A 26992-nucleotide genomic window follows, 5' to 3' on the forward strand; every position below is an offset into this window, starting at 1 on the left:
GTCCATGGGGTTTCAAAGAGTCGGACACAACTGAGCAACTAAGCACACACATCTGTTTATAATACATTTATTTTTTTGCTTTAATAATTTTTTACAATGTATATTTTTATCTGGCTGTGCCTAGTCTTGGTTGTGGCCTGTGGGATCTTCAGTTGCAGCATTCGAACTCTTAGTTGTGGCACGTGGGGTCTAGTTCCCTGACCAGGCATCGAACTCTGCATTGAGAACACAGAGTTCCAACCACTGGACCACCAGAGAAGTCCCCTCTGCTTTAATAATTTTTAAGAAAAGGAAAGACTGCAGAAGTACAGCTTATAGAAAATAGCTTTAAGAATCAGTTGGTTGACTGCTCAAATTGTCCTAGTATAATTGTGAGGTAAATGTGGGAGATTATGCATAATAAGTTTACCAAGGATCACAGACACTGAAGCAAGCATGTGACTGAAGTAATGAGAAAGTAAATTTTAAGGTAAAGAATTCCATTTATAAATTTTAAACATTGAGTTAAAGTATAAGTCTCAGATATTTGTTAATTTGTATTCATATAGTTTTCCTATTTTGAAAATAACTAAATTATTTGTGAGACATCATAACGTAAAGAATTTAGAAATTTTCTTGATAAAAAAATGATAAAAATATTAAAACTGTAACAGTGTTTTAATTTTTGTTCATTTTTTATTTTCAGCTAAGAAGACAGGAAAGGTAATCATCATAGGCTCTGGGGTCTCAGGCTTGGCAGCAGCTCGTCAGTTACAGAGTTTTGGAATGGATGTCACACTTCTGGAAGCCAGGGTAAGAATTTTAGTTTGGGTTTAGAAGCCCAACCTGATGAAAATATGGTAAGGAAATTATCTGTGGTAAATTAAGGAATCATACAAATTGAACTAAACCAAATTGATTTAAATAATACTCAGAAGTATTTTGATGGTGTTAATAACTACATCGAATAAAGCATTTTTGACAATAAGACTTTGAAAAGGGCTCAGTGAGTATTTAGAGTTTATATAATCTATATAGCCCTCTAGTGTATATTTTCAGGTCATTGTTTCCTACAATTAGCAACTTTCAATTTGTGGGCTTTGTTGAAATACCCTTTATAGAATGCAGTTACTTTTAGTGGTGGCTGTATTCTGTTCGATAGTAAAGGGAGAGGAGTTGCTTCTCAGGCAGCAGCTGTCTTTTACAGCCTTGGTAAATCCAAGATTCTGGCTCTTTACCATTAGTCCAGAGAGAGGAATGGAAGCTGAAGGAGGACGAGGATGATGGCACAGAGTAGGAAAAAAGAGTATCCCAATAGGACATCACTGTTCAAATCATTTTCATGAGTAATGTTTGAGATTGAATTATCTTTCAGTGGCTTAAAGACCTCTGTGGGCTCCTGCCACTTAAAATAGCAACAACAAAACACTTCTCACATAACCTAAATCATCTAAAATTTTATAAAAGCTTTCAAAATGTTTTGTGCAGTACAATCGAAATTTAATTTTTTTTAATGTTCTTTTCAGATAGTATGGGGAAATCAAAATAAACAATTTGTGATAGTCTTACTAAAAATAATATTTTATTCCTTAATTGGAAAATATCTGTGTGCCTGTGTACCCTATGTACTGAGAATACAGTAAAGAATAATGGAGGGTCATTATGGTTCCTACCCATGTGTATAGGCTTTTGTCTTGTTTTGCTTTTTTTCATTCGTTGGTCTGGAGTTTACAGAGTACTCACGTAACTCATGACTGAGGTTTCGCTGCAGCTCAGTAAGATTTCCCTATATTTGAAAATCTCCAGTCAGCAAAGATAACACTTGGGCCTTTTTAGAAATGAGAGGTATTGTCAACGGTTCATGTTCAGTAGACACTGCCCTTGGGCATGAGGCTACATTGAAGAGGCCTTTCTCAGAGAAGTTGTCTATCAAATCAGTCACACCTGACTTTGACACTGGGGGACAAGAGTCAGAACACGGTGGTAGAAAAATGACCTTAAGTGTTGAAATTTGTGTGCAGGTGTTTTCTTTGTGGGTGGCCCTTGCTCAGCCTGTACAATAAGTGGTATTAGAGACATTGGGGTTGAGAGCTAAATAGTACCTATAACTGATATCTTCTGGCTATTAAATTTTTTCCTATCTCAGCACTTAATTCTGTTCCTTTTATGTGTCATTATCTCCCATTCCCTCAAATAGTTAAACTTCATTTCCTCTTTGAGCTAACATCATACTCCCATGTAAACTCTACACCTTTTTCTTTTTAAGTTATCAAAGAGGCCTGAGATGGTATTTTGCCAGGTTATTATGATTAAACTAGAATTAATTTTAGCCATTTAATTTTTAAAAAACAGGATCGTGTGGGTGGACGAGTTGCTACATTTCGCAAAGGAAACTATGTAGCTGACCTTGGAGCCATGGTAGTAACAGGTCTTGGTAAGTAGTTTAGTTTTGTGCTACGATTTCAGGGTCTGAGACTCATAAAATGGTTTAATCTTATAAAGTCATAGATTCAGTTTTTAAATACATTGGTTTGGATTCTGTTCTTAGTCTTACATGTATGTGCTCAGTCGCTCAGTCATGTCCAACTGTTTGTGACAACCTGGAAGGTTCTTCTGTCTATGGAGTTTTCCAGGCAAGAATAGTGGCCTGGGTTGCCATTTCCTTTCTCCAGGGGATCTTCCCCACCCAGAGATCAAACTTGTGTCTCTTGTGTCTCCTGCACTGGAAGGTGGATTCTTTACCACTACACAAGCTGGGAAGCCTGTTCTCAGTGTTAGTGAAAGGTAAATTGGCAAACAGTTCTCTGAAAAGATATATCAGTATGTGCATAATTTAAAATGTGTGTAGATTTTGCCCTGGCAGATCTAGTTCTAGGAAATTAACCTAAAGAAAATAGACAAGTGAACCATATTGTGTTCAAAACATTTTCAGTATGGGGTAACAATGTTAGAAACTGCAGATTAGAAGATTAAATTGTTATTCAGTGAGAACTCTCCAGCTGCTAAAAATTTGTAGCTCCATATTAACATGAAATTATGTTCACAATTTATTGCTAAGTTGAAAAATGATTATAAAACAGTGCATGTGTTATGATCCTTTTGTGTGTAATGTCTAATCTTACGCACATAAAATCTAGAAGGATCTGTCAGTTCATTCGCTCAGTCGTTGTCCGACTCTGCGACCCCATGAATCGCTGCACGCCAGGCCTCCCTGTCCGTCACCAACTCCCGGAGTTCACTCAGACTCACGTCCATCGAGTCAGTGATGCCATCCAGCCATCTCATCCTCTGTCGTCCCCTTCTCCTCCTGCCCCCAATCCCTCCCAGCCTCAGACTCTTTTCCAATGAGTCAACTCTTTGCATCAGGTGGCCAAAGTATTGGAGTTTCACCTTTAGCATCAGTCCTTCCAAAGAACACCCAGGACTGATCTCCTTTAGAATGTACTGGTTGGATCTCCTTGTAGTCCAAGGGACTCTCAAGAGTCTTCACCAGCTCCACAGTTCAAAAGCATCAGTTTTTTGGCGCTCAGCTTTATTCACAGTCCAACTCTCACATCCATACATGACCACTGGAAAAACTACAGCCTTGACTAGACGGACCTTTGTTGGCAAAGTAGTGTCTCTGCTTTTGAATATGCTATCTAGGTTGGTCATAACTTTCCTTCCAAGGAGTAAGCGTCTTTTAATTTCATGGCTGCAGTCATTCATCTACAGTGATTTTGGAGCCTCAAAAAATAAAGTCTGACACTGTTTCCACTGTTTCCCCATCTGTTTTCCATGAAGTGATGGGACCAGATGCCATGATCTTAGTTTTCTGAATGTTGAGCTTTAAGCCAACTTTTTCACTCTCCTCTTTCACTTTCATCAAGAGGCTTTTTAGTTCCTCTTCACCTTCTGCCATAAGGGTGGTGTCATCTGCATATCTGAGGTTATTGATATTTCTTCCAGCAATCTTGATTCCAGCTGGTGCTTCTTCCAGCCCAGCGTTTCTCATGATGTACTCTGCATAGAAGTTAAATAAGCAGGGTGACAATATACAGCCTTGACGTACTCCTTTTCCTATTTGGAACCAGTCTGTTGCTCCATGTCTAGTTCTAACTGTTGCTTCCTGACCTGCATATAGGTTTCTCAAGAGGCAGGTCAGGTGGTCTGGTATTTCCATCTCTTTCAGAATTGTCCACAGTTCATTGTGATCCACACAGTCAAAGGCTTTGGCATAGTCAGTAAAGCAAAAGTAGGTGTTTTTCTGGAACTCTCTTGCTTTTTCCATGATCCAGCAGATGTTGGCAATTTGATCTCTGGTTCCTCTGCCTTTTCTAAAACCAGCTTGAACATCTGGAAGTTCACGGTTCACATATTGCTGAAGCCTGGCTTAGAGAATTTTGAGCGTTACATTACTAGCGTGTGAGATGAGTGCAACTGTGCGGTAGTTTGAGCATTCTTTGGCATTGCCTTTCTTTGGGATTGGAATGAAAACTGACCTTTTCCAGTCCTGTGGCCACTGCTGAGTTTTCCAAATTTGCTGGCATATTGAGTGCAGCACTTTCACAGCATCATCTTTCAGGATTTGGAATAGCTCAACTGGAATTCCATCACCTCCACTAGCTTTGTTCATAGTGATACTTTCTAAGGCCCACTTGACTTCACATTCCAGGATGTCTGGCTCTAGGTGAGTAATCCCACCATCGTGATTACCTGGGTCGTGAAGATCTTTTTTTGTACAGTTCTTCTGTGTATTCTTGCCATCTCTTCTTAATATCTTCTGCTTCTGTTAGGTCCATACCATTTCTGTCCTTTATCGAGCTCATCTTTGTATGAAATGTTCCGTTGGTATCTCTGATTTTCTTGAAGAGATCTCTAGTCTTTCCCATTCTGTTGTTTTCCTCTATTTATTTGCATTGATTGCTGAGAAAGGCTTTCTTATCTCTCCTTGCTATTCTTTGGAACTCTGCATTCAGATGGGAATATCTTTCCTTTTTTCCTTTGCTTTTCCCTTCCCTTCTTTTCACAGCTATTTGTAAGGCCTCCCTAGACAGCCATTTTGCTTTTTTGCATTTCTTTTCCATGGGGATGGTCTTGATCCCTGTCTCCTGTACAATGTCACGAACCTCCGTCCATAGTTCATCAGGCACTCTATCAGATCTGGTCCCTTAAATCTGTTTCTCACTTCCACTGTATAGTCATAAGGGATTTAATTTAGGTCATACCTGAATGGTCTAGTGGTTTTCCCTAGTTTCTTCAATTTAAGTCTGAATTTGGCAATAAGGAGTTCATGGTCTGTAATGTTAACTAATTTTTGGTAATAGGTTCAGTGACTGAGCACACACGCACACACTGTTTTGCTTTCTTCTTTATGCTTATATGTTTGTTTTACTTTGGGCATTTTTTTGGTATTAATTCATGTACCCTAAGCTTTAATATTTTAAAATTTGAGTAAAAATATTTTTTCTTTGAAGTTTTTGTTGCCTTTTCATAAGGTATGTGAATTTAATTGTTGAAGTTTTTTCTAGGAGGGAATCCCATGGCTGTGGTCAGCAAACAAGTAAATATGGAACTGGCCAAGATCAAGCAAAAATGCCCACTTTATGAAGCGAATGGACAAGCTGTAAGTTGACAGCAAACAACTTTATGCAATTTCTTTGGTTCAGTTGAAAGCAATTTTGGGAAAATATGTGGATGAACATGCACACATACAAATATGAACTGAGGGTAGAAATAATGTGGCTTTATTCAGATTCTTAACTCTGAGCTATATAGGATGGAGTTATAACAGCTGCTTAGGTATTTAAATACTTAATGAAAGTTAGGCTAGCCAAGTGATTAATTTTTTTATTTGGCTGTGGCCACCTATACCCTAAGAGACCTGTAGAATGACCACCTGATTGTTCATTTCTTTGTGTTGTGCCTCCCATCATGTGCTTTAGCTTTGTGTGCTCTTCATGATTTCAGTTTTATGTTCATAGGATCAAGTTTCTGATGGGCTAATAGTGAATGGCAGTACTAAATTGATGCTTAGGTAGGTTAAAGTATTTGTTTATCAGAGGCATTTGTTGTTGTTGTTTAGTCACTAAGTCACATCCAACTTTTTGCAACCCAGGAGACTGTAGCCCACCAGTCCATGAAATTTCCCAGGCAGGAATACTGGAGTGGGTTGCCATTTCCTTCTCCAAGAGATTTTCCCAACTCAGGGATCGAATACACTGGGCACCAGGGAAGCCCAGATAGGAGCTTCCTATAGTTAGCATGGCAGTAACATGAAAGTGATGTTTAATATGGGAGAGTGGGAGTGTTTTAACAACTGCCTGATAGGTTATGTGTCAGTTCTAATTTTTTAGGGGTCTGTGAAACTCAAAAGTTTGTTTTCAGTGGAAGTTTGCCAGCTCCCCTGTTAGGAGTAAAAGAGACTGTAGTTCTCAGAATATAAACACATTATCACCTTTATATTTCAAGGAAGAAAAGGTTTGCTATGTATATGGCAGTGTAGCTACTGTTATTGAAAGTGGTAATATTCCAACTCTAGAATTTTTTGTCATAGGTCCTGTGGGACATCCTTGCCTTTTACTATCTACCTTTAGGAAAAGACTTTTTTATAGGGTTCATATCAGAGAAGTACAGACTTTCAGGGAATGCTTTGGTTCCCATCCCCACCATTCTGGATCCAAATTTACTTCTAGGGCTTTTCTGGGGGTGAGGGAAAAGGGCAAGCAGCCTTCTAACAATAAAATAGAAAAAGATGAAGTAGACGTTAATTCAGCAATTCTATAAACTTCTATTACTTGCAAAGATCTGTTAAAAAAAAAAAATGCAGAGATGAATAAGACAGTCCCTGCCATATAAGACCTACAGTCAGGTGGGACTTGTACACAAATTTTCAAACTTATATAAATGTAGAAAGAGTACTATAAAAGGCTCCCATTTTTCCAGTCTAGTTTCATCTATCCAGTCTTGTTGAGAGCGGAGGAAGTGACATGACCAGATAGATGTTTTAGGTGGATAGACAATAATATAGAGAATTGAATTGCGGAAGCAAGGTCTTTGAAGTTGATATTATATCCTCAAGAAGTAATGGAATCCAAGCCAAAGATTATCACTAGTCTTTGAGACACTATCTTTTTTTTTTTATTTTCCTGAATGTAGAACAGGTTCATTTAGTCTTTCTAACAGTAAAATGTGAGGTTTTTTCCCCTAGTAGAGATATCCAGAGGAATGGTCTGCTTTTGTGGTATTAGATAAGCTGTAAAACATTCTAGAAAACATTTGTTTCCAAATAAATGCCCTTCTCCAGGGGAATCGTCCCAACCCAGGGATCAAACACACGTCTTCTACAGGCAGATTCTTTACCATCTGAGCCACCAGGGAAGCCCATAGTATAGCAACATTCACTCAAATATGGCCTACAACCAGCTGCCAATTCATGAACTGTTGGTTACTGATATGGGATGAGAGAAATATCTTGTACCAGAATGTAAATAAACTGCATCCTTTTAACCACAGTGTTAGTTCAGATGGCTTTGGTAGCAGGACTTTTCTCAGTGAAAGAAATGTTGCTTTAGTTTATGTTCTGGCATAAGCTCCTTATCTCACCAGGACCAGCTCTTTGAGTAGCATTCTAGTAAACAGTTGTTAAGCTGGTGTGTGGTTTTCAGCATTTTGTTGTTATTCAGCTCTGATCTTTACAGGATTTTTCTTGGTTGGTTTGTATTTGGTAATGCAGCTAAATGGTAAGGAGGATTCTTCAGGCATTACTAAATTTGAGGAAGGAATTTCTTTGTAGCTTTGAGTTCTGCTTGCCCTGTTAATGTTTCTGTATCTTGCTGTTCCCAGTAATCTAGTTCAGAGGACGAATGGATACCTATTGACTAGCAGACTGGCTTTTGGCTTATAGCCAGATTAATTTATACTCATAGTCAGATATGTTTCATGGCTTTAGAAATCTAAGGAATCTCACTCGGTTGCTTCCTTTCCTCATTTTGCAGGGGAAGAATCTAAAGCACACACATGTGTTTGCCTGACGTCACCATAGTCAATAAATTGTAGAGTCAGGTCTCTTGTCTGGTGTTTTAGCTTTTTTTTTTTTTTAACTTAAAAAAAAAAAGGTTTTATTGGTATATAGTTGCTTTACAGTGTGGTGTTAGTTTCTGCTGTACAGCAGGGTGAATCGGCCACATGTGTGCATGTATCTCCTCTTTTGGATTTCCTTCCCAATTCGGTCACCACAGAGCACTGAGTAGAGTTCTCTTTGCTATACAGTTGGTTCTAACTAGTTACCTACTTTATACATAGTTGTGTCTATATGTCAATTCCAGGGTCCCAATCCATCCCACTTCCCCTGGTGTCTAATGCCGTTCTGCCTGGCTGAGAGCCCAGGGAAGTTTGGGGCAGGAGAGGTGTGCAGTTCTGTCAGTGTGACTGCATCAGCTGAGTCTCCTTCTTTTATTAAAAGAACTTTTTTTAATTGTTACTCTAAGGAGGCCCACCTAGAATACTCACTCAGCCATTGCTTTTTCTTTAGTAAACTGTTGTACAAAACGGGATGTGTTGCTCTATTCTCTCTGTATAGCATCAGTAGAAAAGAGGGTAATTAGATGGTTCTTTTGTTAGTACACAAAACTTAAGTACTTCATCCTATACAAGAGCAGCAGCAAACTCAGTTATAAATACCACTTGTAATATTGTCTTAAGGGCTTCCCTGGTGACTCAGTGGTAAAGAACCCACCTGACAATGCAGGAGTTGTAAGCTCAATCTATGAGTTGTGAAGATCCCCTGGAGAAGGAAATGGGAACCTACTCCAGTATTCTTGGCTGAGAAGTCCCATGGACAGAAGGACCCTGCAGGCTATAGTCCATGGGATTGCAAAGACTCAGACATGACTTAGTGAGTAAACAACAGTGTTGTCTTAGGAACATATTACCATATCCAGGCATTTTGCTGCTATAGGAGAAACATCATGTAGTAAGTAGTTTTTGTTACATTACCTTGTTATTGTTTTAATCACAGTCACAAGAATCCCTGAAAGAGCTTGCCTCTCCCTTCTCTCTGGTCTTACACTGGCAGCTAGGATGTTGAACTAATAGAAGTATCTTCCAAGCCTATAAAAACAGTCAGAGTTAATGAAGCAGCTGCCTTGCTCATTGTCATTATTAATTGATGATGGAGTCATACTCTGAATTATGCTGTAATTAGTTTTGAATGGATAAGGTTGGAAAATAGGGTAATTCATGTTTTCAGTAGCATTTTGGGAGTCACCAGTGGGAAGTCTGAAAACCTGGATTGTGGGGGAGACTAGAGAAATGGCTGAGTGTTTTCTGCATCTCCTATACACCAGCTAGTAACTCAGGGGCTTTAGATTCTTGTTTTGTTTTCAGCTGTTTTTGAGTCATGAGTGTGAGAGAGAGGGGTATGTGTGTGTTGTTATTATCAAGTGAGATCCAAAGGCTCAGTAACTACTTGGAGAAACAGATCCTGATTTTCTACTTGGGAATGGCTCAGAGGAAGAAAGATAACTCTTGAAAGGTAATGCATACCAGGCTTCTTATAAATACCACTGATTGGGTACACTCAGTACCTATCGTAACTTACCAGGTATCCAGTTGTGTTCATATAGAGTGGTGTCTAGGTTATTATAGTTTTGACACAGGTGTCTTGGCCTTTTCAGTTTTCATCCTTTTTGGAAACATCTTTGGTATCTTTAAGGCAGTCTTTCTCTACCCTTGAAAATCATGACTGCCAGTCTCCGCTTTTTATGTAAAAATCTCATGCCCTTCTTTAATGTTTTTGAAGTTGCAAAATAGTTATTTTTCTCTCAAATATAGTTACAATACTGACTTTACTTTTCCAAACTATATTAATTTATTCATTTAACAAGAATTTACTGAGCACGTATGTGCTAGGAATTGCTAGAGTGTACTCCTTAGACATGCCATGTGTTCCGTCTCCATATGGCTTAGTCCCTGCTCTAGGAAGGTCAGTTATTTACATCCCCTATTCTTAAGAGAGAACGGGAGGGAGGCAGCAGTCTCCATTTATAGAATCACATTGAATTTTATTGAGTTGGCCAAAAAGTTCATTTGGGTTTTTGTATGGTGTTACAGAAAAACCTGAATGAACTTTTTGGCCTACCCAATATTTAGATTACAGATATACCCCTTGCCTTATTCTCCCTTTAGGGTCAACAACTATCTTTCATTTCCCTTAGCTATTTCAGAATCTGAGTTGGAAACCCCTCAGATGTAAATTTGTTCTTCCACGATTTACCAAAGGAACCAGTGTTTCGTTTTGTAGTTACAGAAGTGCATGGAGATGGGAGAGGTGGAGACTGACTGTAACCTCTGTTGGCCGGATTTGGCCATTACAACTTTTTTCAGGGTGTTACTTTTTCCTGAGAATTTCTCTTGCTAAATGTCAGAACTTTTAAGTACCTGGAACCTAGGTGTACCTTAACCCCATTTTTGCTCTGCTGCTAGAGAACTTATGCAGACTGAAAGTGTGACAGATGGGCAGTGTTTTTGAAGACCTACCAAGCTTGTAATGATAGAATGCAACCAGAGATAGAACTAAGAGCTATCTTTTCTTTGCGATGACTTCTTGCAGAATCAGGGACCCTGTCCAAAAAGTTGCTTGGCTTTCCCAAAATTTATTCTGCATGGGCCAGTCACATGGTCTCCCCAACCCATGACCATGTTCAGGGATGCTCCGTATAATCTACAGGACCAAAACAGTCAGGATTATAATCCATTTACAGGAGTGAGACTCACCAAATTTTTCATCTGGAACCATTTATTTGGAGACTTTTGTAGAAAAATAAATGGTTTTGAAGAATCACAAAATCTGTTTCAAGTGATAGCATTTTTGTTTGATTCTTTGCTAGAAAACTGTATCAGTGATTCTTTCCCAAAAGAATACATGGTTTGTTGTTTTGTGTTCTCACTGTGGTGTAATAGAGAAATCCAGCTGCCAGCAGACATTTTGCTAATAACTCTGGTAGTCATTTGCTGAGTTCCTTTCTCAGAATGCAACTAAGAGTCTAGAATAGAATGCTCAAATTAAACTAAAATTATTGAGACTTGTATTTAAAGACTGCCAATATTTCAACATCCTTTCATAATTATTTGTGAAACTAACAGAGTTCAAGGGTTCTCACCAAAAGGAAAGAAATGACGTGAAACAGTATTTAAGGACTGCTTAAGGTAGTCAGTTGCTAAAATTCTTTCATTGTCTGAGTCAACTGGAACATAGGTAATTAGCTTAATTTTAGAAACAGATTCAAGGTTTAAATACATCAAACATTTTGGTTTTCTCCCAGTCAGTATTAATTTTCTAATGGACAAATATTTTATTTACTCTTTTCCAAATAATTTATTTAATTTCAAAGTGGAATTTTTAAATTAATGGGAAGACAGTCCAGGTATCAAAGGTATCCCTGGTCTCACTGCCAACATTCCAATAACTGCTTAACTAGCAGATAACGGATGGGGCCTTACTGCTGACTGGAACCCTGAGTCAGAGAGATGCACTAGGGCTGCAGTCGTGTCATTCTGGTGTCGGTCAGATGTGGCAGTGAGCTTTTGGTTTGCTGTTTGTTTGTTTGATTCTGTTGTTCTTGTTACTGTTCAGTGTTTTTCTTTTTCTCTTTTATTGAATTTTACTTTATTCTCTGCTTTCTGGCACCATCTCCCTTGACCTCCCTACCCTCCACCACCACCAAAAGTGCCTTTCTTCTGCCCATTTCTCTGCCTTGACTCTCCCGTTTTAGTCTCTGTACAGTCTGTTCCTTATTTCTCTGGTGGTTGCAGCTTCTGAGCTAACAATGCTTCTGTCATGCTATGTGTTTAAAGCCTTGATTTTACAGCTGTCTCACAAAACTAAACTTGACGTGGCTGTTGGGCTGTTATTTACAGTTTATTTCTCTCTCTGCTGCACTGGTTAAAAGGACACTGTCAAGGTATTTTTTTTTTCATAATTTTTCAAGTCATTTTCCTCACTGTTTACAATAACCCATTAAAAGCTTGAAACTTAAATCTTTCGCTTCCAGAGATCCTCTCCATCATACATTCACACTGGTTTGTTGTTGTAGAGTTGCGCCTATATGTTGGACTGGTGCCATTTGAGTTTTTGTCATTAAAAGCGCATGTAAAAAGTCAAGTTTTTTGTGGTGGCATGGGTGGGCTAAAGGGGAAAGTGTAATGAATCAAGTGGGCTGCTCAGCAAACAGAGGGAAGAAAAAAGGTCAAATTTGGTCCCTCTAACCTTGACAGTGTCCCTTTAAATATTTCTCTACCACACACCCTGGAACCCAGTTACTGAGCCTTGAAGTGCTGTGTACTTTTTCAGTATGAACTTCCCTATGTGACTGTCACTCTAGCTGTAAAGATTAAAGCTTGTCTAAAGCAAGCCACACAGTTGGCACTGGAAGAGCTTTAATCAGTACCATTTGCACACATATGTATTGGCACATTCTGCCCTATTATAGTGGCATATGTGATCTGGCCCCCCTTGCTGCTATAGCATCCTCTTGCTAGGCATTTTAGAAGCCATGTATAGAAATATCACCATTTGTACTCCAGGAAAAGCAGTCCTTCACATTGCATCTGTGATCAGTTAGGATTTCATAAATATGGAGGTTTCATATTGAAAATGTAATTGATTCCTTTTTAAAGGAGCACCAGATTTAGAGTTTTTAGAATCATCTTTTGTAACATCATTGAGGGAATTAACACCAAGCAAAATTTCAGCTTTGTTTTAAGCTTCTCTGTATATGACCTGTATACACCCTTATGCCAGAAAGTGAAGAGGAACTAAAAAGCCTCTTAATGAAAGTGAAAGAGGAGAGTGAAAAATTGGCTTAAAGCTCAACATTCAGAAAACTAAGATCATGGCATCTGGTCCCATCACTTCATGGGAAATAGGTGGGGAAACAGTGGCAGACTTTATTTTTGGGGGCTCCAAAATCACTCCAGATGGTGATTGCAGCCATGAAATTAAAAGATGCTTACTCCTTAGAAGGAAAGTTATGACCAACCTAGACAGCATATTCAAAAGCAGAGACATTACTTTGCTAACAAACGTCCATCTAGTCAAGGCTGTGATTTTTCCAGTGGTCATGTATGGATGTGAGAGTTGGACTGTGAAGAAAGCTGAGCGCCAAAGAATTGATGCTTTTGAACTGAGAAGACTTGAGAGTCCCTTGGACTGCAAGGAGATCCAACCAGTCCATCCTAAAGGAGATCAGTCCTGGGTGTTCTTTGCAAGGACTGATGCTGAAGCTGAAACTCCAATACTTTGGCCACCTCATGTGAAGAATTGATTCATTGGAAAAGACTCTGATGCTGGAAGGGATTGGGGGCAGGAGGAGAAGGGGACGACAGAGGATGAGATGGCTGGATGGCATCACTGACTCGATGGACATGAGTTTAGGTGAACTCCAGGAGTTGGTGATGGGCAGAGAGGCCTGGCGTGCTGCAATTCATGGGGTCACAGAGTCGGACACGACTGAGTAACTGAACTGAACTGACCTTCACTGTATCATGTCGGTGAGGAAAAGTAACTGATGGGACAGTAAATGAAATTCCTAACAAGATCACTTCCATCAGCTCTGGTAGCTGTGAAAACAGAGCAAGTAGGGATGTCACCAAGAGCCCCCCTCTGGCTGTGGGATTGAAGGGGTAGGTCAGGTGTGTTTGATCCACCAAGTCCCAGGTACCACCCTGATACATAAATGGTACCAAGCTCCAGAGCCTGATTCACAGCCTTGTTTCTCAACATAAACCAGAAGATTCTCCCAGGTATCTATTTCTTAGGCTCAGGGGGATTCTCTAATTCATAAAGATTTCCTGATGTTTTCCATGTGTAATCTTTTAGAACTTGATGCTTTAAAATACTATTTTGATTGAGTCAGTTATAGTGTCTTTCATATTTACAGTTTGGAAGGAGAATTGCCATCCTTTCCCCTTTGTTTTGGTGCAGATTATACTTCTCACCATATTCTTTTTGCCACACCACGGCTCATCTGATAGAGTTACTTGTGTTGGCTCATCATTGAGAGGGCAGAGGCTAGTGCTTTGAAACCATCTGTTTAATTGTGAAGGGCACAAGTGAAGGTGTTTCAGATGAGAAGCGAGAGTTTTACTGTGATGGTCTGATCCACAATAATTACCTCTGTTCTTCCTCACCTTAGTAATTATTAGGACTTTCGTATTTTGTTCCTTATTACCAATTTTAGGTTGATTGTAAAGTCAAATTCCAAATTTGGAAACCCATTTCCCATGCCTAACTTATTATGGCAAGAGATGCTTTCTTTAGACATACTTTATTCTTCTCACTGTCCCCATGAATTCAGCAGTGGAACTGCAGATACAGTTTACTTTGGGGCTGAATTGAGTATTAGCAGAGGGATTTGTGTCAGCTAACTGATGGCATCACTATGCAGGGGCACAGCAGGGATTTAGGAGCATGTTCTTGCAGCTTAATGATCTGCTTTGCAATCTGTTCTCTTCCCCCACAATAGTGAGCCAGACTTGGTACCTCAGTTACTCGTAGTCTTAAGAGCTTTGGACATTCAACCTTGAACTTAATTGGTGCCATAAAACACTAGTACTCTGAGAATTAAGATGCTATTGTGTTCTTATTAATAGCCATGAATTTCACTTCTGTCTTCACTACCCCTATCTGAAATTGTTATCTTAGAGGGGAAGCAGATACCATGTTGTTCTTATTTTTTTCATCCTGCCCTTATTTACAAGGTGCTTGGGTGTGTTGACAGTCTTTGTTCTCCAGAACTTTTCCAGTGTGTTGTCTGCATGTCAGCCCGGCTTATCTCAGTGCATGTCAGCTCCAGGGCACCTTGTGCTCCACATGACTTCACTCACCACCAGTGTGAATCCTGTGGCTGTTCATAGAGGTGGAGTTCCAGCTCTGAGGGCCAAATCATGAGAATAGGGAATATCTGGGCTGAAACATTTCATATCTCATTTAATGGAATTGACCACTTCATAGAAAAGATAGTTTGAATCATTGTCCTCAAAGGCCTCTCCTTTGAGATACATATTTTGACCTTTTAAACTGTAGAGCATTTGTGTTTTCATGGATGGCTATGTTTAGTCTTGTAAGGACCAACTCTGCCCTACTTCGAATTTTCAGGTTCCTAAAGAGAAAGATGAAATGGTAGAGCAAGAGTTTAACCGGTTGCTAGAAGCTACATCTTACCTTAGTCATCAACTGGACTTCAACGTCCTCAATAATAAGCCTGTGTCCCTTGGCCAGGCATTGGAAGTTGTCATTCAGTAAGTACTTTGATACTGCTTATTGTATTGTGGATTTTGTTTATAGATTGCTGGGTAGTGTTTTAAGTTTCCATCAAGTCTTATTTGAGCTAGTTTTCACTTATTTTCATATGATAGTTAAATCTAAAAATAAAGCTTTTTCAAATAAGTCCATACATGATCCTTAAGGCTCTCTCAATTGTAAAATTCATATCTTTTATGGTATTGAATTGATTGTACTTAAATAACCTACAAAATAATTTGCCACCAGCCAACTTTCTTATTCCAAAGTCTTAGAAATTTTAGTGGGCCTTGATACCATCAAATGTTGTGGATGGGCACCTGTCTACACAGCACGGGTAGCTGTGTGAGCAAAGCACATGTATTGTCTCTCCAGGTTACAAGAAAAGCATGTCAAAGATGAACAGATTGAACATTGGAAGAAGATAGTGAAAACTCAGGAGGAACTGAAGGAACTTCTTAATAAGGTAAAATTCTGTATTTTTATCTGTCAGTCTTTCAGTATGACATTATTGATAATTGTTGCTGGGAGAAATAGATCTTTGCTGTAACAGATTGCCTTTGACTGTTGCAAAGCTGGTCTAGTGCCCTCTGCTGGAGTCTAGGATGAAAAGGGAGATCAGCTGTGCTGGGGTCAAGTTCCCACTGATGAAGACAACATGTCAGTAGCCAGGATCATAATTCGTTGGCCTAAGGATTTCACTTGAGGTGCCAATATGAGGATATTCCTCAGTGGTACGAATAAGGGGGCCCTTGTGTATTTCACCTTCCAGAGCCCCAGCTCCAGACTGGGAAACTGTTTCTCCGCATCCTGCCAGCTGCAAACTTGGGGGCTTTATAATTGCAAAATCTGGGTGCATCTTTTGGCTGGGCTCTTGGCCTCCCTCTTCGACTGTGCTTCATGTCTTTATCTTGTCAAATGAAGAGGTCTCTGGCACACCTCCTTCACGAACTGTGGTGTGGAGGACGCGAGAAGAGTGGCAGAGAGCCAACGGCGAGAGCTGGTGTGGTGCTCCTAGTCTCAGGCTTTAACCTTCCCTCAGAAACCTGGAAGGGCTGACATTGGGAATGGTTCCTTAAGGTTCTTGATGTGATGACCGGACCTTTTGCGTTCTTAAAAGACAAATCATGATAATTTGTTTCCCAGAACTGTTTTATTGGTGACAGTTTCTTTTACCTGGTAGTTAAATTTTGAATCAATTTTTATTTGGGGGACATTATTTTTATCAATGGGGTACTCCTGGTTCTTCCATTTGCTTTGGAAGACAGAGTCAGTCCTGCCTGTTTGATAGTGATTTGATGCCTCTGTGTTGAGCCATGTAGGATTTTTTCCTGTTTTAAATATCATCATTTGGAAGAGGTACTTAATTCCATACATGTTGCAGTGTAACCCTGTTTTGGTATAACAGCAGTTTAGGGGAGGAGCCAAAGTACATGCTTTGGTGATGACTTATGTCACTGTCTGCAATGGCAAATTTGTGTTTTTCTCTCTTAGATGGTAAATTTAAAAGAGAAAATTAAAGAACTCCATCAGCAATACAAAGAAGCATCTGAAGTCAAACCACCCAGAGATATCACTGCTGAGTTCTTAGTGAAAAGCAAACACAGGGATCTGACTGCCCTGTGTAAGGTATGATGTACATACATGCCTCCTGATTTTATTTGGAATCCTAAGTGATCATATAGATCTGGGAAATTTTGGCCATTAGCCAGTGACAGGCGCCTAGAATAGTAAGAAGAGGGTTTGGTACACAGGAGCCCTGGGGACTTAATGGGTTAGTTTTGTCTGCTTTTTCTGCAGAATTCCTACCTTGTTTTCACAATATCATCCTTTAGCTTACCTGCATCTCAGGTTAGCCCTCCGTGATAGTTTATCCATGACAGTTTAGAGTAATGTTAATGAAGGTGGACTTCAGAGTTATTGGAGTCAGACTGTCTGGTTGAAATCTCTTAACTTAGTATCTCCTAGCCATGTGACTTTCGACGCCTTAGTCACCTCATCTGTGACATGGTCTTAAGTACTACCTTACTTGTAGAGGGATCTGAAGGGCTTATTCATACTAGAGACACAGTAAATGCATGAGAAGTGACAGTCACTGTTCTTTTTTATCCTTCCTGTGTAGCATACTAGTGTGTTTCTTCTTCATCCTCTTCCCCCACCACACCCCCCTGTTACGTTGCATCGTGACCCAGCCTTGGGCGAAGGCACTCTTGTAATTGACCTGAACAGGGGCGTGGTGCAGGCCTAACCCTCTGTGTTGCAAATAACTAGGTGCATCTCTGACTCATCCCGACCAACCTGGTTCTCTTAATTCTATTAGGAATATGATGAATTAGCTGAGACACAAGGAAAACTAGAAGAAAAACTTCAAGAGTTGGAAGCCAATCCCCCAAGGTAAATAAATGCTCCAACAGATAGCTTTTACTCTTCTCTCCATTAAATTTAGAAGGAAGATTACAAAGACCCTGGCCTCCTATGTATGCTCAGTGAATGCATTGTAGACTATTTCATGAATGGAAGGTGTCTGTGCATGCAGAACAGGGTCCTTAATACTCTGTTCTTATATGGTAATATGTAAGAGTGTCCTAGATGCTTAAATCAAGGTATCTTTCTTAAAACGATAGCTTTTTCCCATAAGATTTGATATTTGAATGCAAATTGTCTTTGAGTGAGGTAGAAAGTGGTATTGCTTTAAATTTCAAAATTCTGAGGATCAGAAAAGTGTTACACTTAATTTCTGACAGTGCACCCTTACATGGTGACAAGTGCTCCATGTGGCATCCGGCATCCACATACATCTGCTCTTTTCTCCAGTCAGGGATGCCACCCGTCTTGCTTTTTTAAAAAATGCTTTATTCAAAATATAAAACACACAAAAAAAGGATACAAGTAAGCTTTTATAATACAAGGTAAATAGTATAAAGAAGACTTTTTTCCAGACTAATTTTTTTATCCGAATTACAGTTAGGCCTTTGCTTTATGTAGGAAGCTTGGCACTGCTCCTAGGCACTAGCAATAAAGGGTTTAATAAGACAGATGAGATCCTGTTTTTGACTTAGAATTTCTTCACATAAGGCATAGTCCCACTGATATCATCAACATCAGCCCATTGAGAATGGTAGTAATGCCCTTTAGTAACCTTGAGCTCCTTCGTTGTCATTTTGCAGTGATGTATATCTCTCATCAAGAGACAGACAGATACTTGATTGGCATTTTGCAAATCTGGAGTTTGCTAATGCCACGCCTCTCTCCACACTCTCCCTCAAGCACTGGGATCAGGTAAAAACTCCTTTGCCATGTATTTTGTTGCACATGTCTCTGAGAGGCTCCTAAGAGAGACTGTTAATTTATCTGATGTGTGTTTTTAAACAGCTTTAGTTAGTTATAATGTATATACAATAAAACCTATTTTAAGTGAGCAGTTTGATATTTTGCCAAACTTAAATGATTATGAACCACCACCACATTTTAAGATATAGAACGTGTCTGTCATCCTGAAAAGTTCTCTCTCACCCCTTTGCATTCAGTCCCCAGCCCTTCAGCTCCTGGCCCTGCACAACCACCAATTTGCTTTCTGTCGTTACAGTTTTGCTTTTCCTAGAATTACATGTAAATTGAACCATGCAGCACATAATTGCACTGTCCGTAGCCTTTTGTGTGTGACTTTTCATTTGGAGATTCATTGTTGTATGTTTCCGTAGTTTGCTCCTTTTGTTGTTTAGTAATATCATATCCATTGAATGGATATGCCACAATGTATCCATTCACTGGTACATATTTAGACATTTAGGTTGTTTTGTTTTTGGCTATAAATACTTGAAGCTACTATGAACATTCATGTCTTTCTCTTGGGTAAATATCTAGAAGTAAAATTTTTACTGTGGGAAGTAGATTTTTAAAGTGTTTTCGAAACTACATTCTCAACAGTAGTGTACATAAGTTCTGTTGTTCCACACCCTCACCAGCACTTGATACTCTGTCAGCTTTACATTTTTTAACTGTTTTAATGGTTAGTAATTTTTCATTGTGGTTTTAATTTGCACTTCTGTGATGACCAATAAAGTGAAGCATCTTTTCATGTGCTTACTGCTGCTAAGTCGCTTCAGTCATGTCCGACTCTGCTCGACCCCATAGACGGCAGCCCACCAGGCTCCCCCGTCCCTGGGATTCTCCAGGCAAGAACACTGGAGTGGGTTGCCATTTCCTTCTCCAGTGCATGAAAGTGAAAGGTGAAAGTGAAGTCATTCAGTCGTGTCCAACCCTCAGCGACCCCATGGACTGCAGCCTACCAGGCTCCTCCATCCATGGGAGTTTCCAGGCAAGAGTACTGGAGTGGATTGCCATTGCCTTCTCCGTTTTATGTGCTTATTGGCCATTCATATGTCAGTTATTTGGTGAAAAGGCTGTTAGATCTCTTGCCTACTTTTAAAAAATCTAGTTGTTTGTTCTCTTGTAAGAGTTCATTATGTTCTTCAAATCCTGGATATAATTCTTTTGTCAGATTTATGGTTTGAAAATTCTTTCTTCCAGTCTGCAGCTTGCATTTTCCTTTTCTAAGTGATATCTTTCAAAGAGAAATATTTTTAATTTTATAAAGTCCTATTTGTCGACTCTTTCTTTTAGGCTTTGTCCTTTTTGTATCCTGAAAAATATTTGTCTAAACCAGGACTGCAAAGATTCTCTATTTTCTTCCTAAAGTTTTATGAATTTAGCTCTTATGTTAGGTCTATGACTCATTTTCAGTTAATTTTTGTATATAGTGAGAGGTGAGCGTAGTTCATAGTCTTCTATATGGTTATCTTATTAATCTAGCACCATCTTTTTTCTTCATTTGTCACATTTGTTGAAAATCAGTTCTTCCATTCAACAACTGTCTCTCTCCGTGCCACTGTCACACTGTCCTGATCATGGCTGCTTTATAGGACAATTTGAAATCAAGTAGAACTTCACCTTTGTTCTCTTTTGAAAATGTTTTTGACTAGTTCAGATCTCTCAACTACAAATCAGCACTTGCCATCTGCCTCTACAAGGATTAAATCTTGTGCTGCTGCAGCTAATTTTCAACACCCTCTGAAAGGAGTTTAGGGCAGACAGCAGAAATGAGGCACTCTGTGCTCTGGGAAAAGCTGGCAGAACAGGTCTTCAGATAGTTAATATTTTCCAGAGCTGATTAGCCTACCTCTTGTATCTCTGGGATTCCCAGATGGCTCAGAGCTAAAGAGTCTGCCTGCCAGTGCAGGTGACACAGTAGATGTGGGTTCAATCCCTGGGTCAGGAAGGTCCCCTGGAGGAGGAAACGGCAACCCACTCCAGTATTCTTGCCAGGAAAATCCCTGGCAGAACAGAGGATCTTGGCGGGCTACAGTCTGTGGGGTCCTAGAGAGTCAGACACAACTGAGCAAGTACGTACACTCGCATCTTCTCGTATCTGAAGAGCACTGAATGCTTCATGGTGATGTCTGCTTCTTGGGACTCGCAGTAACGAGACCAGCAGTAACCTTCTGTAAAAAATACGTGCTTTGATTGCATGTGCTCCCCAATTACCAGAATCAGTGTGTGCCGGCTTTCCTCCCTGCCTCTCTGAAGTGGTTTCTCAGAGCTGTCTGAAATGCTGCCTCCCTGACTATAATCCTCATTTTGCCTCAGATAAAACTTGCAGCTTGTACATTTTTTAAGTTGACACCTCTATAAAATTTTAGAACCAGCATATCAGTTTCTATAAAAATTACCTTCTACGATTGTCATCTCAACAATAGTGAGTCTTGAAATGTTTGAACATGGTCTGTCTCTCCATTTATTTAGGTATAGTTCTCAGTGTACCAGTCTTACACATCTTTTGTTAAGTTATTTTTAGGTGTTTTCAGTGTGATTTAGTCTTGAACTTGTGACAAATCACAGCATTTCTTAGATGTTAATGAACCAGTCTCTAAATCTGAGACTTTGGCCAGACTTAAGGAGATCCAACCAGTCCATTCTGAAGGAGATCAGCCCTGGGACTTCTTTGGAAGGAATGATGCTAAAGCTGAAACTCCAGTACTTTGGCCACCTCATATGAAGAGTGGACTCATTGGAAAAGACTCTGATGCTGGGAGGGATTGGGGGCAGGAGGAGAAGGGGACGACAGAGGATGAGATGGCTGGATGGCATCACTGAATCGATGGACGTGAATCTGAGTGAACTCTGGGAGTTGGTGATGGACAGGCCTCCCTAGGCCTGGCGTACTGCAATTCACGGGGTCGCAAAGAGTTGGACACGACTGAGCGACTGAACTGAACTGAAATGAAGATTGTATAGGAGTAAATATTATATTTTACCTACATATTTTCATTTTCATTATGCATTTTCCTAGTAAAATTGTTTTGACTTCCTCATCTTTAGAGCATGTCCTCATAGTCTTTAGAATTTGAGTTATGGTAAGGATTGGACTTGTTAGTGGTACATATCTTGCAGAATTTCCATTTTCCTTATGGTTTTTCATGTAAATACTGAATTACTCCTATCCTAGTCACTGATCTATCATTTGAAGTTTTGATATATATTCATTTCAAGTTGAATGTAGGTGATGATCCATATGGAGAACAGATGAGTCAGTCACTTAAGTAGTGAGTGTTCTGCTGCCAACCCAATATATTTTTTTATCTAATTCCTAAGAACTGTGGTATGTTTTTCCCAGAAGTTTAATGAAATTAGAAATATCAAATAACCTTCAAAAGTTTTTCTGTTTGGAAGATTTTTCAGTAAATTCAGAGACATGAAATCATTTTGGGAATTCTTCCAGGTGAAATCTTGACTTCTTCACTCTATGGATTATCTTGAGCGAGTCTTTATAATCCTGTATTGCCTTCATCTAGTTTGACCAACTTTAGTTTTGGAAGTTTTCCTCGACTTTAAAACTTGTACGTTTAGGGCATGAAAACTGATTTCGCTGTTAATGTAGCAGAAAATGTAATTAGGATGGTGATCCTAATGTCCTGCCAAATCTGTAGTGCAGGTGAAAATGATAACTGTTGTGGTAGCTAATCATCTGAACTTACTGAATCAGCTTTCTTCCCTCTCCTGCCCTCTAGGGACAGTCTGAGCTTGGTGGTGTAGGGCTTTGATGTTAGAAAGTCTGTCTCAGGAAAAAAGAAAATGCCCTAATTTCACTGCCCACAGTTAGGCGTAAGCGACATTTTGGCTTTTTTTCCCTTTTCCCTTCAGTTTCCTGGGGCAGCCGTAGTTGAAGACTGAGGGATTGTCCTTTAGTTTCTGTCTTAGAATACTAACTTTTCACAAGCTTGTGTTTTTCCAGTGTTGTTTTATAGGACTCAGTACAAATGACATCAGTTAGACTAAGAAAGTGTGAACGAATGCCCTTTTCTGTCCTCCTTAGGATGATGACTTTGAGTTTACTGGCAGCCACCTGACGGTGAGGAATGGCTACTCGTGTGTGCCTGTGGCTTTAGCAGAAGGCCTGGACATTAAACTGAATACTGCAGTTCGGCAGGTTCGCTACACAGCTTCAGGTAAGTCTCTACTAGTAAGATAAATCTCTTACTCTGAAATGCAGTACTGGTCTTCTGTTGAGTTTGACCTACTGAAAAAACATTAGTTACTTTTCCTGATAGAATGTTTTATAAGCTATGATTCCTGAATTAAAATTTTTTCATTTACAAAAGTATTGAGCCATTAGAGCCTTTAGAGGTTCTGACCCCATCATAGTACAAAGCAGAAAATGGGGCAGTTTTCAGAGTCTCTGGTTTGAATGGATTAGCAGTTAGTGTGAATGTGTTTGTTACCGTTGTTCAGTTGCTAAGTCGTCTGTTTGCGACCCCATGGACTATAGCATTCCAGGCTTCTCTGTCCACCATCTCCTGGATCTGCTCAAGGTCTTGGCCATTGAATCAGTGATGCTACCTAACCGTCTCATCCTCTGCCACCCTCTTCTCCTTTTGCCCTCAGTCTTTCCCATCATCAGGGTCTCTTCCAGTGCGTCAGCTCTTTGCATCAGTTGGCTAAAGTATTAGAGCTTCAGAACCTTTAGCATCAGTCCTTCTAATAAATATTTAGGGTTGATTTCCTTTAAGATTTGCTGAATTAGTTTGGTATTTAGATCCAGTGAGTTTGGGTCTAATTTTGCTAAGTAGATTCTTAAATACCAGGAATTGGGCCCCGAGGCTCCACTGAGAGCCACCCGTTGCATTTTACCGTCTGCACCTTCGTCTTTGGCTTTTCCTGTTCAGGTGGGCTAACTGCTTAGGCTGGTTTCTCGTTTTGGGAGCAGTTTTGCTGATAGGTTGACCTCGGAGCCTGAACTGCCCTTTGATTCCTATGGCAGTGGTCTCTGTGCTCATTTTTGCTGCTTTCAGGATACATTTCATTTGGAGTGCAGAGAACCCGTCATTCCAACCACTTTTGGAATTTACTTGAACACCTTAGAAAAGCTTGTTGATCCCCCTCTGTATGGACTCTCATGACAAGTGGAGATGTGGCCACCAATCTTGCCCTCCATGGCCCCTTTTCTAGAGTTGCTAAGATCACCACAGATTTTTTTTTTTTTTTAACAAAGGAAACAATTTTCCATTTAATTTTCTCTTCAGAGGCAGCTTTTAGCTGATGGTGTTAAGATCTGCGGCCTTTAAATAGCCATTTTCAGGCAGGTGGGGAATAGTGAGACTAGTTTCTTGTGTCATTTCCCTTAATTCTGCAGCCACAGAAGATGGGCGCGTATGGAGCACTCATTCTTATTTTGAGCTGTTTGTGTATTTTTTGGAAATTATGTGAAGAGGCATTCATTGAGGAAAAAAATGGAACACAATTGAGAGAAAACTACACTACCCGACTTACAGCACCTTTTCTGTGGTCAGCCTTGAGCTCGCTCACGTCCTGGCAGGCTCAGCACCACACCCTGGTGCGTCTCGAGCACAGCAGCTCTGGTGCAGGCTGCGCCCCAGGCCAGCACAGCGGTCTTCTGTCTGCGGGCGCCACTGGCCTCCTGGTCCTCAGGAGCTCCCTAACCGCAGTGGAGAGGCATTGCTTCTGCTGGAATAGGCATTTTACTCTTATTTAATTTTGGTCTAAATTTATAAAACTTGGTAAATGATAAGGTCTTGTTAGTACAGAAGAGCACTAGGGTCAGTCAAGAAGGTGTGGGGGTGGTATGGTGGTGAAGTTCGAGGACTCTGAAGTTGACTGTTGGGTCTGAATCCTGGCACTTGTTACCTATATGGCTTCAGACAAGTTACTTCACTTCTGCCTCAGTTCTCTTTTGTAAAAAATGAGTAGAACTGATGTCATAGACAGGTAGTAAGAGCCGCCTGAGGCAGCATGTGGAGTCTGCTGTGCACGAAATGTTCAGTGCCCTTGTCAGTCTCATCCTATCACCAAGAAAGCCTTTTCCCTCCAACCTCTCTAGGGTGCGAAGTGATAGCTGTGAATACCCGATCCACAAGCCAGACCTTCATTTATAAGTGTGACGCGGTCCTCTGTACCCTTCCCTTGGGCGTCTTGAAGCAGCAGCCACCAGCTGTTCAGTTTGTGCCGCCTCTTCCTAGTGGAAAACATCTGCAGTCCAAAGGATGGGGTTTGGCAACCTCAACAAGGTAACTGGGCACCTCTCTACATTCCCAGTGCGCAGGCACCACTCTGATGCCAGGGTGAGGGCTGTCCGTTCATGCCCTTTACGTCCTAATTATATATCCAAGCATCCACGAGGCCTGCCTTCTGAGGTCACTTCTCAACCCCAGGCCTAGAGAAGCGAGTGCTAAAGGTCCTCCTGAGTGGTTATTTATAATAGGGACTTCTAAACTTACATTGACAGTAGAGTAGAGGAAACTTTCTGAGGAAGAAGTACTTCCCTCTTGGGACACAGCTGTGCTTACAGCCCTGTTCTCTGGGTTCCGCCACCAGCTCATGTGCTCCTCTCCCCACAGGTCGTGTTGTGTTTTGACCGGGTGTTCTGGGACCCAAGCGTCAATTTGTTTGGCCATGTTGGCAGCACAACTGCAAGCAGAGGTGAACTCTTCCTCTTCTGGAACCTCTATAAAGGTAACTGCTTTCTAGTTTTCATCTTTTTCACATCATTATAGGAACAGAGAATCAGTAATATTATACTCGCCTTCAAGGAGTGCACAGCTTAGTGGGAAGTATGCATAGTAAGGAGGTAGGCAGCCTCAGGAAGGGGCAGTAAGGAGAGGAGTGAGGGTGCGAGCCCCAGCGCCGCAGGAGGAAACGTAGGAAGGAGGACTCTGCTCAGCCAGGGGCCAGCCCCGGGAGAGCTTCTGGGGAAGGAAAACGTGAACTCCTCATGCTCAGGTGCTTGTGTCTGACCTGCCCGAGTCTTTGATCACTTCTTGTTTTATATTCTTATGTAATTGGGTTGCTCTTAGCTTTATTTAGAACTTTTTTTAAAAAGAGAAAGAAAAGTATATTTAGATACTACCTCATTCTAAGAAAAAGGTGTAAGACATGCTGTGCAGCAGTTTCAGGAGGCCTGGCCTTGACGGTGCAGACACACGGATTACCCAGTTTGACTGCCACCCTGGTTCTTGCCATCACTCCTTACTGCCTGATACCGAAGCATCCTGCACGTGGCCATCCTTCATCCTTCATTTGCTCCCTGGGCACGGCGCTTCCAATGACCGCTGAACGCTCTCTCTTTCAACTGCCCACCTCCCAGTCCAAGCCACTCTTACCTGTGCATACCTGTCTAATCACCAGTAACCACTGACTGCTATGCCTGCTTCTTTCTTTTGATGGTTTTCATTTTCATGGCCAGCATGAAGGGTAATTAATCTAACCCTTCTTTTCTATCAGCTTCCTCATTGTCCATCCCTTCCCCAGCCTCCAGGCACACTTGTCTGCTCCCCCGGAACCCTGAAATGCAGCATCCTGTCTGCTACTTCTGCATTGTACTGGGGCCTGGGCCTGGGCTGCTTTTCTTTTTCTCCTTTTCTTTCTTGCCAGCCTGGCATACTCAACCCAGCCTTCAGTCTTGACCTAAATGACTCTTTCAAAGAGACCTTCCAGGATACATCTGTCCCCACAGCCTCAAATGTAAATGATGTCCTGTGTTCTTTTCTCTCTAGTCTGTGTTTTCGTAGCTTTTATCATAGTTCGTAATTACATATCTGATTTTTTGGTTGCTCTTTGGGGTCTGTGGTTTTTATATCCCTAGCATCTAATACTGTGCCTGTCGCATAGCCTGTTGCACACTGGGCCATGAAATGGGTGAGGAAGGGTAATGGTGAGTATGGAAGGCCTCAGACGACAACTAAGAGGCTGCAGCCCTGGTCATGGAGATGTCTTGAAGGATTCTGTGCCTAAATAAAGGGCCACTTGTTAGCAGGGTCTGAAGTGTATCTTCAGGACTTCGGTATTCTGCTAGGTTACATGCAGTGAAGTACATGAGTCACATTTCACTTACAGCTCCCTTCAGGGGGCAGGATTCAAGTTGCTAGTTCAGAAACATGCGTGGTGCATATCTAGTCTGTTGGCCGTCATATTTCAAACAGCCACGAGTAATGTGGGACCTGACAAGGAAGTACTTGGAAAAAGTCTGTAGGACTCTAGAATCGTCCTTTGTTTCTTCAGCTCCAATACTGTTGGCACTCGTGGCGGGAGAAGCTGCTGGCATCATGGAAAACATAAGTGATGATGTGATTGTTGGCCGATGCCTGGCCATTCTCAAGGGGATTTTTGGCAGCAGCGCGGTGCCCCAGGTGAGTAAGCGGGGCGGGGCAGTCAGGGATCTGG

General features: G+C 40.8%; 1 protein-coding gene across 1 annotated transcript in view; it reads left to right on the plus strand.

The window, feature by feature from the left end:
• KDM1A (lysine demethylase 1A) overlaps positions 1-26992 on the plus strand; it is a 66023-nt gene that overhangs the window by 36884 nt on the left and 2147 nt on the right. Inside the window, 13 exon segments of the mRNA XM_070382852.1 lie at positions 686-792; positions 2332-2413; positions 5490-5584; positions 15116-15258; positions 15635-15725; positions 16754-16888; positions 17580-17653; positions 18427-18538; positions 22632-22764; positions 24654-24788; positions 24791-24840; positions 25171-25285; positions 26831-26958. Coding sequence (XP_070238953.1) covers positions 686-792; positions 2332-2413; positions 5490-5584; positions 15116-15258; positions 15635-15725; positions 16754-16888; positions 17580-17653; positions 18427-18538; positions 22632-22764; positions 24654-24788; positions 24791-24840; positions 25171-25285; positions 26831-26958 — 1400 coding nt within the window.

This window comes from Bos mutus, chromosome 2 (genome assembly GCF_027580195.1).
Source record: "Bos mutus isolate GX-2022 chromosome 2, NWIPB_WYAK_1.1, whole genome shotgun sequence".
In the NCBI taxonomy this organism is placed as follows: Eukaryota; Metazoa; Chordata; class Mammalia; order Artiodactyla; family Bovidae; genus Bos; species Bos mutus.